Source organism: Mauremys reevesii, linkage group 1 (genome assembly GCF_016161935.1).
Source record: "Mauremys reevesii isolate NIE-2019 linkage group 1, ASM1616193v1, whole genome shotgun sequence".
Lineage (NCBI taxonomy): Eukaryota > Metazoa > Chordata > Testudines > Geoemydidae > Mauremys > Mauremys reevesii.
In genome coordinates, this window is record NC_052623.1 from 237352960 (window position 1) to 237371656 (window position 18697).

General features: G+C 38.1%; 1 protein-coding gene across 5 annotated transcripts in view; it reads right to left on the reverse strand.

The window, feature by feature from the left end:
* Positions 1-18697, reverse strand: part of LOC120392979 (patatin-like phospholipase domain-containing protein 2) — a 49008-nt gene that overhangs the window by 12900 nt on the left and 17411 nt on the right. For all 5 annotated transcript variants that reach the window (XR_005591848.1, XM_039517639.1, XM_039517644.1 and 2 more), the window contains 4 exons: positions 8844-9076; positions 7729-7794; positions 4379-4588; positions 3220-3280 (listed from right to left, as the gene is read on the reverse strand). Coding sequence is in view for 4 of the 5 variants with exons in the window: in XM_039517639.1 (XP_039373573.1) it covers positions 3220-3280; positions 4379-4588; positions 7729-7794; positions 8844-9076 (570 nt within the window). In the remaining variant the exon portion in view is untranslated. The remainder of the gene's footprint in view (positions 1-3219; positions 3281-4378; positions 4589-7728; positions 7795-8843; positions 9077-18697) is intronic.

Consider the following 18697-nt stretch of genomic DNA (forward strand, 5'->3'; position numbering starts at 1 on the left):
AATTCCTAAAGTAGCATTAGTCTGCCTGGTAGAAGGTTTAATATATAATTGTCTATGCATGCAATATTACCCTTTGAAATATTCTAGAAACTAGCTTTTTAATTCTGTGACACTTATGCACAGGTCAGTGTTCACGTTAGAGGTGACAATACACAGTTTCATATTAAGATTATGCAAAAGCTAGGAGAGAAAGAAGTGGGCTAACAAGAGGAAGTGAAGACAAAGTCTGCAAACAAGTCCTTGCCTCTGCAGTGCATAGGGATGAAGACCATGTTACAACTCTTACCAACCATGTCATCAACAATATGACAAATCCATTTGACCTGAATCACATCAACAGGTGATCATCAACATATTTACTGGACTGCATGTAACATCAGTTGTGCAAGAGTCTCTACCAAAAATAGCAGATCTTGGTGAAGAACAAATGGAGAGATTTGTAAGAAGTGCACTTGATTCCAATGGGACACATAGCTTCCTCAGTCCAGTCAAGAAATCTGGCATCAAAATATTTGCTGACATGGCCAAGAAGACCAAATTTAAGTCTGGCAAGGTAGGAACAATCACAGCAGCTATCAGTACAGAAACTGTTTTCTACAGAGGCCTTTCTTTAGCAAGATGCAGAGATGATATATCAACGGCAAAGTGTTCTTAGGTCACCCACTAGGACCTGTGCCTATGTCCCTCTTCCATGCTGATGGAACAATGAGAAAGACAGACAACGCTAGACTAGGGCATCAACTTGAAGCTTAAGCTGAAATAATCCATGAATTAAGAGCATGCAAAAAAGACACCACAGTATATATCAGCTCCATATCATATCTCATTTTAAGGTAGACATAAGCTTTCAAATGATGTATGATGTGCATGTGTGTAGAGGGGATACATTAAGTCAACAAAATCGGTGGTGTCTGCTGCGCACCTATTTCCGTCTACGCTTGCAAAATGTGCCTAAGTTTTTTAAATGACCCAGCACTTTCATATCTCATCTAAAGGTCAATGGGTTAGGGTTAGGGTTAATGCCACTGCACGCTATATTTTGGGACATTAGCTCAAAGAACTAGTGCCACCTATTGTGTCTACAACACCTTCAAGGTGTATCCAAGTATTGACTGAGCCCAACTGTTTATCCTGAGAAACTGATGGGTGCCCAACATAAGATGCATACAGATGCATACTTTCCATATCTTACTGCCAAAACCTCTAGCAAAGTTCTTTCTGAAAATAGTGCTAGCTATTGAGTGCAAAATTAAGTATCCAAAGATGTTCTTTAAGGTCTCAATTTCTAAAAGAGCAGCAAAAGTATGCCACTGTTCATATAGTATTTCTATCTGCATACAAGAGCAGCAAAACTTAATTAGGTGACAGTATAATGCATATTGCACTTACAGGTATTGCTGGAAAACCAAAAGCAACAGTACATAATGTAGATTTGTGCAAATTCTCAGCTGAAGTTGAAACTAAAGATATAGAAAAGCGTTTACTAAAAGGTATTCAATTTTGATAATATTCAGTAATTTCAACTATAGGCAGACTTTCAGGAAGAAGAGAATGATTGAGGAATGATTTTTTTTGGGGGGAGGGGGCTAGTTATTGTGATAATTCATGGGAAGACTTCTGGTTCCATATATACTTATTGTTATTTTTATCAATTGTTAATGGTATCAGACCATTGTTAACCAACCTTTTTTTGTTTGTTTCTTAAAGATCCAATTAACTTACTTCAAAAAACACCAAGTTCACAAGCAGAAAATTCTTCATGGAATTTGAACTGTTACATACAACAAAGCACTTACAGTAAGTGAATGAATGTATTTGGCTACGCCTATACTACACAGCTGTATTGGTGCAAGTTGCCATAGTGCAATGCATCTATAGGAGGCATCCTATTTCACATTTCTTCTATTTTTGTATGTGTGCAGAAGCATTCTGGGAATACATAAATACAGTTGCTGTACTAGCACTTGATATATACGTCAACAGTGCACCAACTGAGACTGACATGCCGGTAGATGATGTGGTGGTGATTTGCAACTGCTCAGAGCAAGTGTAAGCCAAGTGGTAGCACGACTGACTATGCACTGTTGGGACCTACTGTGTTTGTGGATGCATGGTATGTTAAAGGGAAGCAATGGTGTCCAAACAGTGGTTGGCACATCTGTTTTGCTAGTCCAGAGAAGGCCTTACATAAGGAAAGGAGACAATCACTTGCCATTACAGATGACAGTTATAAGAGCAATAGTGTGAATTAATAAGTTATCTTATCAGACATATTACAGAAACGATGCTGTCAAAGCTCATCGCAGACCAGAACTCTTCATTCACCACTTATCTTGTAACTCTCCTACCAGAATCTAGATTTTCCATCTTTTTATGAACACAGAATGTCAGATTTTGAACGTGTTGCTTGTATCAACATATCTTAACACTCAACCTCTACATTTGGAAATACATTATACAAACTTCAGAAGCTTATTGACTCTGTATTAAGATACCAGTACCACTCAAAATCTTAAATTTTCTAATCTCATTTTCAAGTATCTTATTTCTGTTCAATCATAACCCCCAGTATTTTATCTAGCACCCAAATTTTTTTTCCAGGTTACATTTCTCAGAGACAGACTAATATTTAAGTCCCAACAAACAGGTTTAAGAATGCTACAGTCTATATGCTTTCTTGTTCCATGAACAGGACTATAGGCTCTAATTCTCTGACTTTGCAGACAGATCTGAACTTCAGTGGGAAATTATAAGACAATCAGTCTCTTGGTTATGAAAGCCTCCCAATTTCATGCTCTCATATTCCTCTATAGTACACCCATTCCTTTGCTCCACATCTACAATATTTGTGTCTTTGAATAGTCATTTACATCTGTGCAAAGTGGGTATAACAGTCTATCCCTCTTAACTGGTGTCATTTTACATTCCCACTTTGTACAGGCATGAAAGACAGTAGAGAACCAGACTGTAGGAAATCAGACTGAAGGTAGGACCTCACACAACAGCATGAGGACAGCAATTTCACCAACTTAATAAGATTGCTCAAGTAAATTATTACTATTAAAAGATTATTGCCTATTGAATGGCTGAACTAAAAACTTATCTTTTCATGACGACATTCACTTTGTCTCAAAGGAGCTTTTTTTTAACTTGTCCCCCCCCAAAAGATAAGTTGAGAGTCACATTAAGTATTGATAATGACAAACAAATTTAACGTACCATTTTCTTTCAAAAATCTAAGTGCATCTGAATATCCTTGTTCACAGATCTCTCCTAGTACCTGCAAACACAGGGTACAGCACATCAGCCATTAGAAGGAAGATTCAAAGTGAAAAACACCAGTTTACAGAGTGAATGGCTGCTTTATTCACTTACCCTACTCATATGAGGAAGACAATTCCCATGACCTTAAGATTGTCACATACCAAAGCATCAAACTAACATATTAACCTTGTCAAAACTTCTTTTCTTACTATCTCCTTAAGTAGCTTTTTTTTGAACACAGATAAAGAGATCACCCCCCTCAACTCTCTCCCCTTGCCACTTCTGAAAACTAAAGAGAGCCAACTGTGCAATTCTCCCAGGGAGGCTGAATTTCATGATTAATCCCAAACTTGGATCTCCCCAATAACCGGTGTTACCAGCTGAACCATCAGGACACCCAGTATTGCACATTTTCAAAGTCCTAGACAAACAAAAACACACAGAATGTTTAAAGCTCATGTAAGCAGAAAAGTTTAAGAACAAAGTATAGATAAACTCATTGCCTACAAGAGGGTTCGCTTGCAACTAGCCAGAAAGAAAACAAATTGATTTTAAAGCATCCAAAGTTATCAGGTATTTGATTATTAAAACACCATTATCTTTTTCCTCTAGTACTGTCCCTCCCATCCCCAGACACCTTCAGCAGTCCCCATTCAGAAAGAGGACAAGTTCTGTGGTGGTCAATAACCACTTTTGAGCTGTTCTGGCAGCATCGTGCATGTATCAGATTTTTGAAGACCTTTAGCTTTAATTGTACCAGTTTCAAAGCCTGGGCTGGTTGGCGGCTGGACATGAACAGGCTATAACCTTGCACACTCCACTTTAGATGTGTACACTACTGCTTATACAGAGTAATTTGCAGTGCTAGAAATGTAAACATAGGAACCCAAGAGAAAAATATTTTATTTTAGTCTTGAAAAGCAAAACAAACATAACAAGAATTAAGTATTCATGGAAGTGGTGAAACAAAAGAAGCAACACCAGATGTCATCAGAAAAGCTTATTTGGCTAGATGTTAAACTAAGATCTTTGCTGCCCAAATTGCTTCTGCAACAATTTTGGCCTTTAAATGCAAAACATTCTATTATGAACCATGTAAGAGGACATGTATTACCTTGGGTTCTGGTGGAAAGAGTGCTTGTGTTAGACGGTTAAGGTTCCCTAAGCTGAACTGAATGCTGGTATTAGTAACATTCATTTCATGGAAGTTTGCAGAGTTTCCCTTTGGGCAGATATCGCACTCCCCAGAGAAAGGAGAAATTGTGATGGTATTCTTAGATTCATACTGAGGTAAGTTGTCACTGATTCCACCATCAACATAACGCTGTAAAAATAATAAAAAAGGGAGAGTTTAATGCCAAACAATTTCTATAAAACCAAACTCCCTGTATTAATTAAATAGCACCTAAGATTTTAAAATAGAAATTAAAATAAGTAGTTCGTCTCTGCATATGCACAGAGGCCAATTTGTTTGATTTTGTATAAAAATATGTTTCCTTATTGCAGTTTTAAAGCCAACATATTTCCTAATTCTCTAAAAAACTAGAACACTCAATAAATGTGCTTGAAGTTCTGTAATAGAAAAGAAATTGCTTCACTCTCTGGGTCATAATTCTGCTCTGCATAGAACAGGCAAGGTTAGAGCTGCCTCCGCTTCACCAGAACGGGACACAATCCCAGAATTACCCACGGCGCTCTCCCACAAAAGAAAAACACAACATGAAATCAACTCTTTAAAAGACGTTCTAAGTATTGGAAGCTAAAGTTGAGTTCCTTAGCAATAAAGTAACTGCTTTAATAACTATAAATGATGTTAGACTTTCAGAAGAAACTATTTCAGATTATTATAAAAAAAGCTCCACAAGCAACTAGAAAGGAAAAAATTGCAAGTAAACCTTAACACTCTTGAAACCTTTAAAAAATGATACTATCTTAAGATCTAGTCATTTTAAAAATGTGAGTTTAGAAGTAGTTTCAGGTTCTACACCTCATCCCACCCAGTCCAACAGCCAATTTTGGCATTTTGACAAATCACTGTCTTGCACCTCTAACTTAGCCCCGTTCCACATATGTAATGTTTTCTAATCTTAGAGTTTAATATTACTGACAAAGGATGAAACACATTCAAGCTAACACTGCTGTAAAAACCTTAACTTCATATTTCCTGGCGTACATTTTTTAGAAAACATAACTAATGTTGCAGATTAATATTACAAAACTATTCACTAAACAAAAATTCACATTTTTTTTTAAAAGAGATGCTGTTTATTGGTTTGGAATGTCAGGTGTATGTGATGCTGCTAAATTCTTCTGAGCCAGACTACAAAGTCTATGGACTTTACAGATCTGGCAACCTGCTGTGTTTAAGCTCCACAAGAATTAAGTTTAAAAGCTCTACCAAGACCACCCAACTCCAAGGTTAAAATATTCAAGGCAAATGGCTACAAATTTCACCACCAAGCCTTCTCAAAAGACTTCTATGCACGAACTCCTAAAATATATAATTTTGGAATTTCTACAATATCCCATATTTGATAGGATGTTACCAGAAAAATCCAGCTTTTCAAGATGTGAAAAGTCTCTCCACATCTATCCAGAATTCTCACATCTGAAAGAGGTCTTGCTAGATTACCAATCACCTTCCCACAAGAGACCACCTTCATAAAGTTTCAAGCAGAGAGGAATTTCAGTATGGTGGTTGTGTGTTAAATGAGGCTTATAATAGCAACAGTCTTACAGCCTCAGGCCCCCCACTGGGAAACATTTAGATATGTGCATAAGTGGTTGCAGAATTGGGGCCTTAATTATAAAATCTCTGACTCTATAAATTAGCAAGCTAAGTCTCCTCTTCATGGCAGAAAGAGAGCTCCTATTTCTCTTCTCCGTGTATGGAATGGGAAAGTCAATTTCCAAAACATTTGGAGTCCTCAAGAAAGTTTCCACCTTGACACAGACACATTTAATTTTTCACTTCCATTTCCCTGCAAACAAGAATTCAAGAGCCTGTTATAGAATCTTTATTGGGCAGGATAGGTCAAAAGAAGGCAGTCACCTTTTTATACAAGGAGGATATTCAGAGAATCAACACTTGTATGTTTTTGCAGTTTGAACTAAGCCCTTTTAGATAACGTTATTGTCCAACCAAGGAGAACTGAATAGCCAGATTAGCCTGGATCCACCTAAACCTTGGATCCAGTCCAATGTCCTATTTCATAACACTTTACTCCAGCTTAAAGAGGTAAGGATATAGAAAAGCTTTAGAAACATGCATAAGGCAGCTTTTGAAAATACTTTTGAGTCAACTTGAACATTGTTGCTCTCTGATGTTACTTAAATATGAAGGGGAGGTGATGTTTTAATGGTTGTTATCTTTCAGCAAGTCCCAAGGAACAATGTTTGTAAGGCAACATATTTCAAGGCCATTCTTAGAAATGAGAGATATCCCAATAAAGACTGTCACAATGTTGCAATGAACCATTATTTGGAATGCCTTCAGTTTTCTTTAAACACTTTACTCTCTTCCTTCTTCCCTGTTTTTACTAAAAAAGGCTGATGAAAGCAAAACAACTAAGTTGATGCAACATTATGGTTTAACACAAAAACAGTTAAGGTAGTAAGATTAACTTCCCCACAATGCACATGCATCTCTGACTTGTTTGTGTTAAATCATAATGTTGCAATAACTTGATTGGCTTTTAACTTTCCTCTTTTTTACTAAAAATGAGGGGAGTGGAGGGACAGCAGAGAGTAGGTGTTGCATGTGTATTGCAAGAAAACCTGAGCCATTCCAAGCAACGGCTCCTTGCAATGATTTGGTGTAGACAGTCATTAATGGGAGATTTCAAAATTCTAAGGATGACTTTGAAATATGTTGCTTTAAGAAAGAGGCCTTTTAACCATTACTCCTAATTACTAAGTTATATCCTGTTTAAAAATGCAACTTTAAATTTGCACTAAATAGCTTATTTGCATTTATGTTACTGCATATTAAGTGGATCTGTTGTGAAACATATAGAAGTGCAATGTGGTCTGTTAATAGGATACTTATTTCCTGACAAGCGTTTAAGAGACCAGCCCTGCACCCTTACTCATATGGATGGTCTCGCTGGCTGTGCCTACACTACACATTTTTCTTAAGCTTTCCTAGAGTTGCTAAGTGCTCATTTAAATAAACCAGCCTTTTAGCAAGCGCATAACCTAACTCTGCTTAGATGGAAATTTAAGGGGAAAAAACTGCTGTAAACAAGGCCATTATCTTCCCTTTTTGCATCTTCTTACATATGTAATGTTACTTTATTAAAAATGAGTACTTTACTCAGAGTTCATGGTATTGAAGCTATACTTTTTATAGCTTTAACTTTTGCATAGAGTAACCAAAAATATGTTCATATATTATCTTTCAAAATTTCCTACATGGTTATCAAGCTAAATTTAGCACTTTAGCAGGAAACAATGCAGACTTACCACACCTCTGAATGATGGTGGAATTAGGCCACAATAAATAGGGACAAACGAGCTACAAATTAAAGCCTATGGAGAAATGAGATTACATAGGTAAATTAAACAGCAATTTCTCTAATACTGAAAACTATTGTATAATGATGATACACTCATGTCTCGAATAATGTTAAAGTTTATGATATTAAAGGAACAGAAATCTATTTGAAATAAAGTTGACAAACTCACTTTTTGAATTAGTTTAAATATACATGGCTGCCCCTTCCCACTCTCCAGAGTACCTATGCCAATTTGTAGTTTTGCAATCAATCATTTTCCTTTTTTAAAAATGGTTTCTCTCCTATTGTTCTGTGAAAATCCCACAACACCAGAGGAAATGACTGATTATACAGAGGAAGGGTCAAATGCATAAAGTAAACTAAAAAAAGAAAATAATTGAAAATAATTCTTCTCTCTCTCTAATTTAACAATAGGAGGTGAAGTTTCTAGACAGAAGTGTTTTTTTTTTTTTACAGTGTTCCTCTAAGTAAAACGAATGTAGGTCTCTTAATAAATATTGAAGTACAAGCGTTTTATCTAAAGGTGTCTTTACAAACCAGAAGCCAAAAAAATTAACCATTCCATCTCCACAGAGATACTCTGAGTATAATAGGTATAGTATTAGATACAAATCCAAAAGACTACAGTCATTGCATGCTTGCTCTTTCATTATGGATGAGATAAAGAGCTCAAAACAGTCAGCAGCAGTATTCTTAGTTAGTTCTCAGTCATTTTTGCTCATCAAATAATTGCCTTTCAGCTTTTACAAATAAAACACTTTGCAACTTAATTGGATATGCAGAATTTTCAAGCAAATGTTCATTCTACAATATTAATCTTCCAAAATAGAACACGCATGGCATCATTTTTTACATTTAGTTTCCTCAATAAACATTGCCTCAAGAACAAACATCATGACAAATCTGAGGTGACCATTCCATTATTGAAGGGGTTATTCCATGATTACTCAAAGATTAAGCAAAATGAAATTCCAAGGATCAATCTACACTTGGACTTAAAACTTAGAAAGCTAAATTGTGGCAACTTTTAAAGTTGTCATAATGGTGATCAGTAATACATACCTGAACAATTTCTTCTTTAGAGTTAAAATTGGATACCAACACATTTTTGCCATCTGACACTCTGGTCAGTGAAATACACAGCTTGCCTGCTGACAACTGGTGAGTATTTTCTGGAAGGTTTTTGAATAGTCCATCTCTTATTATCTTAATCACATTAAAAGAAGGATGAAGTGGACCAAGACTTCGCTTTCTGGCTTCTTTGGCTAACCCCAGAACATCTGCACAAGCTTCAGCTGAAAAACAGAATATGTTTCCTTTGAGACTGGAGGCAATTTCTACAGAGGATAAAAGTACACCTCTACCTCGATATAATGCTGTCCTCAGGAGCCAAAAAAATCTTATAGCGTTATAGGAGAAACCACGTTATATCGAACTTGCTTTGATCAACCGGAGTGCGCTGCCCCGCCTTCCTGGAGCACTGCTTTACCGCGTTATATCCGAATTTGTGTTATATTGGGTCACGTTATATTGGGTAGAGGTATGTTAAGATTATTTCCCCAGTGACACAGTCTCAAGATTCTAGATTTTTCATGCCTGTTCAGAGCACTAAAACAAAAGCTTTGTATAAAGTACAGTGATATTACTATTTATGACTCATCTAGTTTAAGTCTAAACTTTCAAGTTCAAGTTGCTAAACTTGTAATTTTGAACATTGCCACTAGATTACTTATGTTGCTTATTGTAATACAAGATGAAAATTTTTAAAATGTGATTTATATCAAGCGCATACGTGCTTCATTATCAAGTCTATTGTAGAGTTTATGCTCCACAAGTCTGCACTTTTATGTAGCAGCTAGGAAAACAACAATAGAGTTTTCCATAGTAGTATACTTATGGAAAAAACAATGAAAGTTTATAATGTACATGGCACACAAATTTTAAAAGTGATTATTCCACAACATAAATTAAGATACCAGAAAACCTAGGGTTCACCCACCAGCTAACACTGCTGAAATACGTCTTGCCTTATCTAGCATTATGGTTTTAGGGCATGTTAGCAAACATTTATTTTAGTCAACATATCTTCAATGATGGAAGCTAATTCCTGAGTCTGGACTGCACCACTGAGGGAATTCCTGCCACCAGAAGTTTATTAGCTCAGGCTCCCAAGATCCCAACTGTAACCAGAGCACATGGGACAGGAGGTCCTTTTGTAGCTACTTAAGAAGCCCTAAATCACATATGGTTTTATAAACAAGTCAGTATCTTGAACAATATCCAGAACCAATTAACTAAGTCAAAACACAAGAGCAATATGCTCCCTGAAATTACCACCACAAAGCAATCATATTCCTGTATCCCACACCAGTTCTGGAATATCGCATTTAGTGAGTAGAGGGATGTGTTAATATCTGTGATTCAAGATAACATCTTGGATCTCTGCAGAAATCACCCTTCAAAAATCACAAATAGGTCATCTTGTAGAAGAACTTGGACACTGATATTGAGTATCATACTCTGATCCTCTGAATGTAATTTGAAATTGCGTGCTCTACAGTCTTATGCTTTTATTGCTTATAACTAAGGCTAAGATTTTGTCACAGATTTTTTTTTTTAGCAAAAGTCATGGACAGGTCACAAGCAACAAAAATTCACAGAAGCCTGTGACCAGTCTCTGACTTTCACTAAAAATATCCCAGACAAAATGGGGAGGCAGGTCTCCCCCTCCCCCGCCTGGGCAGCTGTGGGGGTCCCCGCATCCTCTGCCATGGCTGGGTTTTACCCTGTATAAAGCTTATGCAGGGTAAACTCATAAATTGTTCGCCCTCTATAACTCTGATAAAAAAGATATGCACAGTTGTTTGCTCCCCCAGATATTAAAACATACTCTTAGTTAATAAGTAAAAAGGGATTTTATTAAATACAGGATTTAAGTGGTTCCAAGTAGTAACAGACAGAACAAAGTAAGTCACCAAGCAAAATAAAATAAAACACGCAAATTTCTGTCTAATCAAACTGAATACAGATAATCTCACCCTCAGGGATGTTTCAGTAAGTTTTTTCTCAGACTGGACACCTTCCAGGCCTGGGCACAATTCTTTCCCCTGGTACAGCTCTTGTTCCAGCTCAGGTGATAGCTAGGGGATTCTTCATGATGACTCTTTTTCTCTTTGTTCTCTTCCACCCCTTTATATATCTTTTGCATAAGGTGGGAATCCTTTTGTCCCTCTCTGAGTTCCCACCCCCTCTTTCTCAACAGAAAGACACCAGGTTAAAGATGGATTCTAGTTCAGGTGACATGATCACATGTCACTGCAAGACTTCATTACCCACTTGCCAGCACACAGGTATACAGGAAGACTTACAGGTAAAAAACAGCCATTTGCAGACAATGGTCCTAGTTAATGGGAGTCATCAAGATTCCAAACCACCATTAATGGCCCACACTTTACATAATTACAATAGGCCCTCAGAGCTATATTTCATATTTCTAGTTTCAGATACAAGAGTGTTACATTTATACAAATAGGATGATTACACTCAGTAGATTATAAGCTTTGTAATGATACCTTACAAGAGACCTTTTGCATGAAGTATATCTCAGTTACATTATATTCACTTATTATTAATTTTTTATAAAACTGTATAGACTGCACAATGTCACAACTATATTCACAAACACTTAAACCATCCCAACAGTTTCAAAACTGGTCAGAAGTTACCCAGGATAGCAGCCCATTCAGATACCAAAATAAGAGAACAGTGTAACTATTTATTTAAATTCTTATACTGAGTGTTTTGTCCGTACTTTACAAATGGTTTAAAGAGCTTCCCAGTGCTTATCAGGCAGATTTGTTTGGTTTAAAAAAAAAAAAAAAAAAAAAAAAAAAGGACTGACAAGTTCACAAATAACAGGTTATTATCCCCAAATTGACATGCTGCAAGGTTATCTGAAAATGTTTTTCAGGACTTATCTATCTTAGAAGTGAGTTATGGAACAACAGTATATAAGGATTGACCTACTGAAAGAGTGTGTGCAGACTGCCCTCAATTTTCAACAAGATTTACTCTTCTACCCAGATGACTCGGCTGATTTACTAAAGTAACTGCTTTTTGCTTACACTTCTTGCACCTGATGTGCCCCAGTTTGAAATTTACTTACTCCTGGCTCAGTGAAGCCAACCCTGATACTAACAAGTCATTTTGGAAACACTCATTCCTCGCTGGCTCCCTTGACGCCTTCGAGGAGCAGTGGGCGCTGTCCGGGGTTCTCTGCTCAGTGTCCCCATCAGGCTCCCTTCTTATGACCCTTTGACCGCACTCCTGTCCCTGTTCTTTTATTAGTTGTCCCCCGCAATTAGTGGGTTTCTGAGGTCCTGTAGTTCCTCCCCTTAGGCTGAGGGGGGGAATCCGTTAGCATGGGGCAGGCTTCTGCTCGCCCCGTTTCCCGGAAACCCAATAGATACAGATGGATTAATCAAGAACACTCAAATTTCTACTCATGAGTTAAGCCTGTTTTATTCTTCTCTCTAGACATAAGTCTTGGATATGCCTAGAACAGGGGTGGGCAAACTTTTTGGCCCAAGGGCCACATTGGGGTTGCAAAACATATGGAGGGCCAGGTAGGGAAGACTGTGCCCCCTCCCAAACAGCCTGCCCCCCACCCCTTATCCACCCCTCCCACTTCCTGCCCCGACTGCCCCCCTAAGAACCTCCAAACCCATCCAACCCCTCTGCTCCTTGTCCCCAACCGACCCCCCTCCATCCTCCTCCCACCCCCTGACCACCCCCTTCCAGGACCCCCTGCCCCTGACCACCCCCTTCCAGGACCCTACCCCTTATCCATCTCCCCCCCCCCCCAGCCCCTTTCAGAATGTGGCCCCGCAAACATGGGCGGAGGACTCAACAGGAGCAGGGGCAGCCGCACAGCCAGAGAGAAGCGGCGGTTTGCCCCGAGAAGCGGCGGTTTCCCCTTCAAAGGGCTGCTTCTCTCTGGCCAGCTGCGTGGCCTCCCAGTGCTCCCCCTGAGTCCTCCGCCTGCGTTCCCTGCGCTCCCGCCATCTGCACCGCCCGCCTGCATATGATGTCAGTGCAGCCAGTGTTGAGTTGCACGAGTGCCCGGCCCTGGGTCCCCCTGTTGTTGGGGGGCCTTTGCCATGGCACCGTGTTCACTTGTAAATCTGCCCCTGCACCGCGCCGCCCAGCCCCGGAGCCAGCCAGGATGCCGCGCTGCCAGCACAGCAAGCTGAGGCTGCGAGGAGGAAGGACAGCCGGGGAGGGGCCGGGGCCAGCTGGGAGCTCAGGGGCTGGGCAGGATGGCCCCGCAGTCCAGATGTGGCTCACGGTCCGTAATTTGCCCACCTCTGCCCTATCCACACCCCCGCCCTCTGACCACCACCCCGAACTCCTCTGCCCTCTATCCAACCCCCCCTGTCCCCTGCCCCCTTACCACACTGCCTGGAGCACCGCTGGCTGGCGGCACTACAGCCACGCAGCCGCCGCCACCGTGCAGCACAGAGACTGGGTCAGGCCGGGTTCCGCAGCTCGCTGCCCCAGGAGCTCACAGCCCCGCCGCCCAGAGCATTGCTGAGGCCGCGGGGGATGGGGGATAGCAAGGGAGGGGCCAAGGGTGAGCCTCCTGGGTCAGGAGCTCGGGGGCCGGGCAGGACAGTCCCGCAGGCCGGATGTGGCCCGCGGGCCGTAGTTTGCCCACCCCTGGCCTAGAACTACACGGTTCAGTGGTCTTTTAAACTCAAGATTTTTAGCACAACTGCACTTGCTTCCATATTTGTTTCCAGGAACTGCTTATGGAGGCAAATACTCTCTCATGTACAGTCATAAAGAAATTCTAAAACAGAGATTATTCCTTTTTGATCATTACAGCATGTCAGTGATGCTAGACATAATACAGTAGCAGTCTATGTTTCAGAGAAACTCATTTTAAAACACTTTTTCAGAAGAGTTAGAGCTTCTATCTTTATGTATTTATTCTTAAAATGGTAAAAATTATGACGTTGTCTAAGCAAGAGGAAAAAAACAAGTGCTTTTTCATGCTTTAAGGAAGGATATGCTATTTTTTGTTGCAACTACATAGCTCAGTGACTTAGTTTTAAAATATCGTATGCATACAATTATTTTATCCAGTGTGGAAAGTATATAATGTGTCAAATAGTGTGCTACTTCAGAATTGTAGACTGCAGGCTTCTAAACAAATAAGCAGCCAGGAAATTTTCTAATGTATTGAACAAAAATATTCCTTGTTACACTGCACACAAATTTCACAACCCGGCCAATAAAATAAATCTCAGTTTCATCCATTAAAGACATGAGGATTTCATACTAAAATGTAATGAAATATTTGACTGAAGTTTCATATCACAAAGACAGCAAAACCACAGTCAATTCAAAACACATTAATGGCAGACTACTCATCTTGAATAGGTGGACACACATCTTATTGTGTGTGTTCAGAAGTGCTGCAGGTAACAGGACTTCCTATGTGCACAGGGATCCAACTACAGAGATATAGTTGCAGGATCCAACCTAAGCAAACACTATTTTGCAAGTGTGGCAGCAGATAGAATAAGGTTGAGGTCTGATTTTCCACAGGTCCTGAGCAATCAAACTTTTATTGTGAAGTTTGTGGTGTCCACTACCTCTGAAAATTAGGTCCTAAGTGACCTAGCCCCAGGGTGATAAAAAACAATAATTAAAACTATCTTTCAGATATGCTTTTTGAGGGAAAAAAATTTATAAATAAAATCAGATTTAAATAAAAAAAATCTGATTTTATTTATAAAAAGTCTTTTTCCTCAAAAAGCATATCTAAAAGATAGTTTTAATTATATACATCAGGGGTAGGCAACCTATGGCACGGGTGCCGAAGGCAGCACGCGAACTGATTTTCAGTGGCACTCATGCTTCCCAGGTCCTGGCCGCCAGTCCAGGGGGCTCTGCATTTTAATTTAATTTTAAATGAAGCTTCTTAAACATTTTAAAAGCCTTATTTACTTTACATACAACAATAGTTTAGTTATATATTACAGACTTATAGAAAGAGACCTTTTAAAAATGTTAAAATGTATTACTGGCATGCAAAACCTTAAATGAGAGTGAATAAATGAAGACTCGGCACACCACTTCCAAAAGGTTGCCGACCCCTGATATACATTATAGCTCAAAGATATCTCATCATGGAATATGGATTATAAATTCTATAGTATGAGACAATATATTAATGCAATGTTTAAGAAAAGTTTTGTAAATGTTCCAATAGTTCATGGATCAGGGACCCAATCTTATGGGGTTCCAGAGGCTTTTGTATAGATTACCAGTATTTAGGTTAATCTTTCTATCTACTCAATGGGATTCAGTGCTCAGTCAGAGATGCTTAGTTTTGCAGTTCTCAAACTGTGGATTTGTGTCTCCAGAGATAACATGCTTGTTAACAGCAAAAATGTTTTTAAATAAATGAATAATATATAGAGGTGAGAAATAACAGACCTCAACCCTATTTTCCCTCTGCAAATTTGTGTACACACAGTCAGTCCCTTACCTCTCTCTAAAAGTGCAAAGTTTCAGAAAGTTCAATGAACAGAAATTGTTGGGGGTGGAATAGATCTGGACAAGGAGAAGTCTGGAGATAAATGTGAGAAGGGAGGGACAGGCAGTAGAAACAGAAGTGAAACTGAGCAGCATATTCCAGAAGTTTTGAGGTCTTTGAGTGTAGCCTTCATTGATTTGAGATCTACCATACCATTCTCTCACTAGAAGGGAAAAACCTGTAATGGCAGCAGGCCGTAAAAGAGACCAGTTTGGGCTACATCTATCTCAGAGTTGTGAAGAATATGTATTAAGGTTATAACAACCAACAAGAATGCACTCATGTAGAAATCCATGATTAAATCGAGTCTTCCTGATCAAATCCACCCTGCCTAACCCACAACAGAAATGGCAGAACATAAATCTTCAGATTTTCAGCCTTGTACTCAAGGGCAGATGTACATTACTCCACACAAATGCTTATGTTGAGTATTAGGAAAAGTGGAACTTAACATAATTGTTTAAAGTGACAAGCTATAAGATTCACACTGTGGCCACGATGATCAGAAGCAATTAGTGATTTTAAGCAACTCAATTTGTGTATATCAATATTAGATCTCTTAGTTTTCCTGAAGTCTGATTTACTGAAGTTGAGTCTTTTGCACTTTTTGAAAATCTGGCCCATTTAAGATATCAATCTGGGATCCAAAATCATTACTCACTTTTGAAAATCTTGTCCTAAGCGTAGAGTGACTCAAATTAATTACCAGTTTGCCAGTAATATTAGTCTTAGTATTAATGAAACATTGTAGTCTGTTGTACAAAAAACAAACAACCCACAACACACACAAAAAATAGCTGTCAAAAGAGTTCCACTTTCAGTGAGAGAAACAACATCTGAAAAACAAATACTTCTTTGCAAACTAAAAGTTTCTAAACAGACATATAAACTTGGATTTCTGCTCTTACTGGAGTATTCTAAATCCAAAGCATCATTCAATTTTTTGTTTAAATTCTCACACTTCTGAAATATTTTGCAAACATCTTTGGTCTGGGTTTCCTCTCCCACCTTGCCCCTGTAGAACAGAAATTTGAGCAGGTCAATGGCCTGCAGTAACCTTATCTCTAGTGTCAAGTAATCAGTCATACCACAAGTCACCTGAGGCTCAACTCATCCTTCTTGTCCACTCACAGGGCTGAAAACCAACAGTTTATTAGGGCTGCTATTCATCAATATCAGATTGACATTTGCCCTTCTCCCTGGCTTCACTTCCATAAAGGAAGTTAAACTACTCATTAGAATGCAAGTTAACCTAGGAATTTAAATCAATAAAAGTTTACTCAACTTATATACAAGACGTTCACATTACTTAAACATAATATAAGTAGTAAACATTGGGAAACCTATAAATAAATATTTTGCCATTAAGGGAGAAACTAGATGGGAAGGTTCCCAAATGGTGGGCATAAAAAGTACTAATGAGGTAAATCCCCACTTAGTGAAATGCATCTATGTGGTACTACTGATATACAATTGTGCACACACTTACTTGGAGCACCTCACTGTACTAAATGTGTGAAATCAAGTATTGCCCATGAACTGTACAATTTTTAAAGACCCTTATTTTCTCTTTTCAAAAAGACTGATGATATCCCATAAAATAAGAAGAATCACAGAGAAATATAGTTTTCCTCTTGCTTCAAAAAAGTAAGAGACACCTGGATATATGGGCTTATAAGAGAAGTGTCTCCTCAGCTTAATGACTAGTAATTATGAATTGTTCTACAAGGGACTAAAAATCTGTCACCTACTCATGATGAGTAACATTTCTAGTTATAGAACATACTTTTCAAAACAGAATAATCAAAAGCATTTGTATACAAGAATTAATATTTTAGCAAATGATCATAGCATATACCATGTTAAAGCTAATGAATTCTGAAATTGGCACTCTATTTCACAGGGGAAGACAGAATTTTGACATGGGGTAAAAAAATGTACAAGTTTCTTTTTTATATAAAACTACACCAACAGCCTTTTCTAAAGTCAGCCCATTTTCCTAGACTGCTTTAAACAGGATGGATTGATTTAAATCAAACAATTTAAATTACAATTATTCAAGTCAATTTTAATCTTGTTTTGCATTTGTACTTTTAGTTATTGTCCTAAAGAAAGGATGATTCTCATTGGTTGGTAACCATTAAAATGCTGCTTTGCAACTAAATATAATCTTTACACTAAATTTAGTGCTTCTTTTTGCTATCCAGGAGAACATATGTTATTTATTTAAATAATTATATAGCTTAACTTACATTTATTCAATTCTTAATTTTTACATATTTTATTATGTTGGAAAATGGCAACTGATGCCTTTCTTATACACTAGAAGATTTTTTTTTATTCTTTTTTTCCCCACTTGTTGTTTGTGTCAAGCTATATTTGGATGGAAATTTGAAGTCAATTAAAAATGAACAAAACCAGCATTTAAATTTTTTTATTAGTTAAAACTATCTTAAATGTGCTGGACACATAAATGGTATAAAAAGTTTATCAAAGCATGTTTTGCATATAAAACTAAATTTATTAATTAGTTAATTGGATTGATTGTTTCTAGTCCCCTTCAAGATTGTTAGGAGTAACAGATCTCATCATCTCAGACATAGCTTTTATACACCGACCACAAGAGGAAAACAAGCATTCCTGCTTTTCAACTTCCATTTGGTTCTCAACTTTGAATGAGCTAATCACTGAACTGAAGTTGTTGAATAAAATGAAATGAAGAATGTCTCTCTGCAACTGCAGAACAGGCTACTAATCTCCAAAAGCTGATTTAGCACTTCATTCAACAAGCCCTGGTTCCATGCACTTAGACTGTGACTTCCATCAGTGCAGTGCCCAGACTTTCTTAAAAATTTCAGCAAACATGTATTGCTTAATATTTTTTATTTAAAGTAAATGATTTAAATAGATTATATTAAGTTAAGGCCTTAACATAGGCTGTAATTTCAAATTTAACTTTAAATAAGTTTGTTCTTAAAAACAAATCTGTATTTAATTTAAATTTAAAAAAATCAATTTATTCTTTATTTTTTTCAGAAAAGTATTGATTGTTATCCATCCCGGCTTTAAGTATATGTTCAACCTAGAACTGGACATATACACCTCTACCCCGATATAACGTGACCCGCTATAACACGAATTCGGATATAACACAGTAAAACAGTGCTCCAGGAGGGTGCGGGGCGGGGGGGGGGCAGGGCTGCGCACTCTGGTGGATCAAAGCAAGTTCAATATAATGCGGTTTCACCTATAACACGGTAAGATTTTTTGGCTCCCAAGGACAGCATTATATTGGGGTAGAGGTGTACTA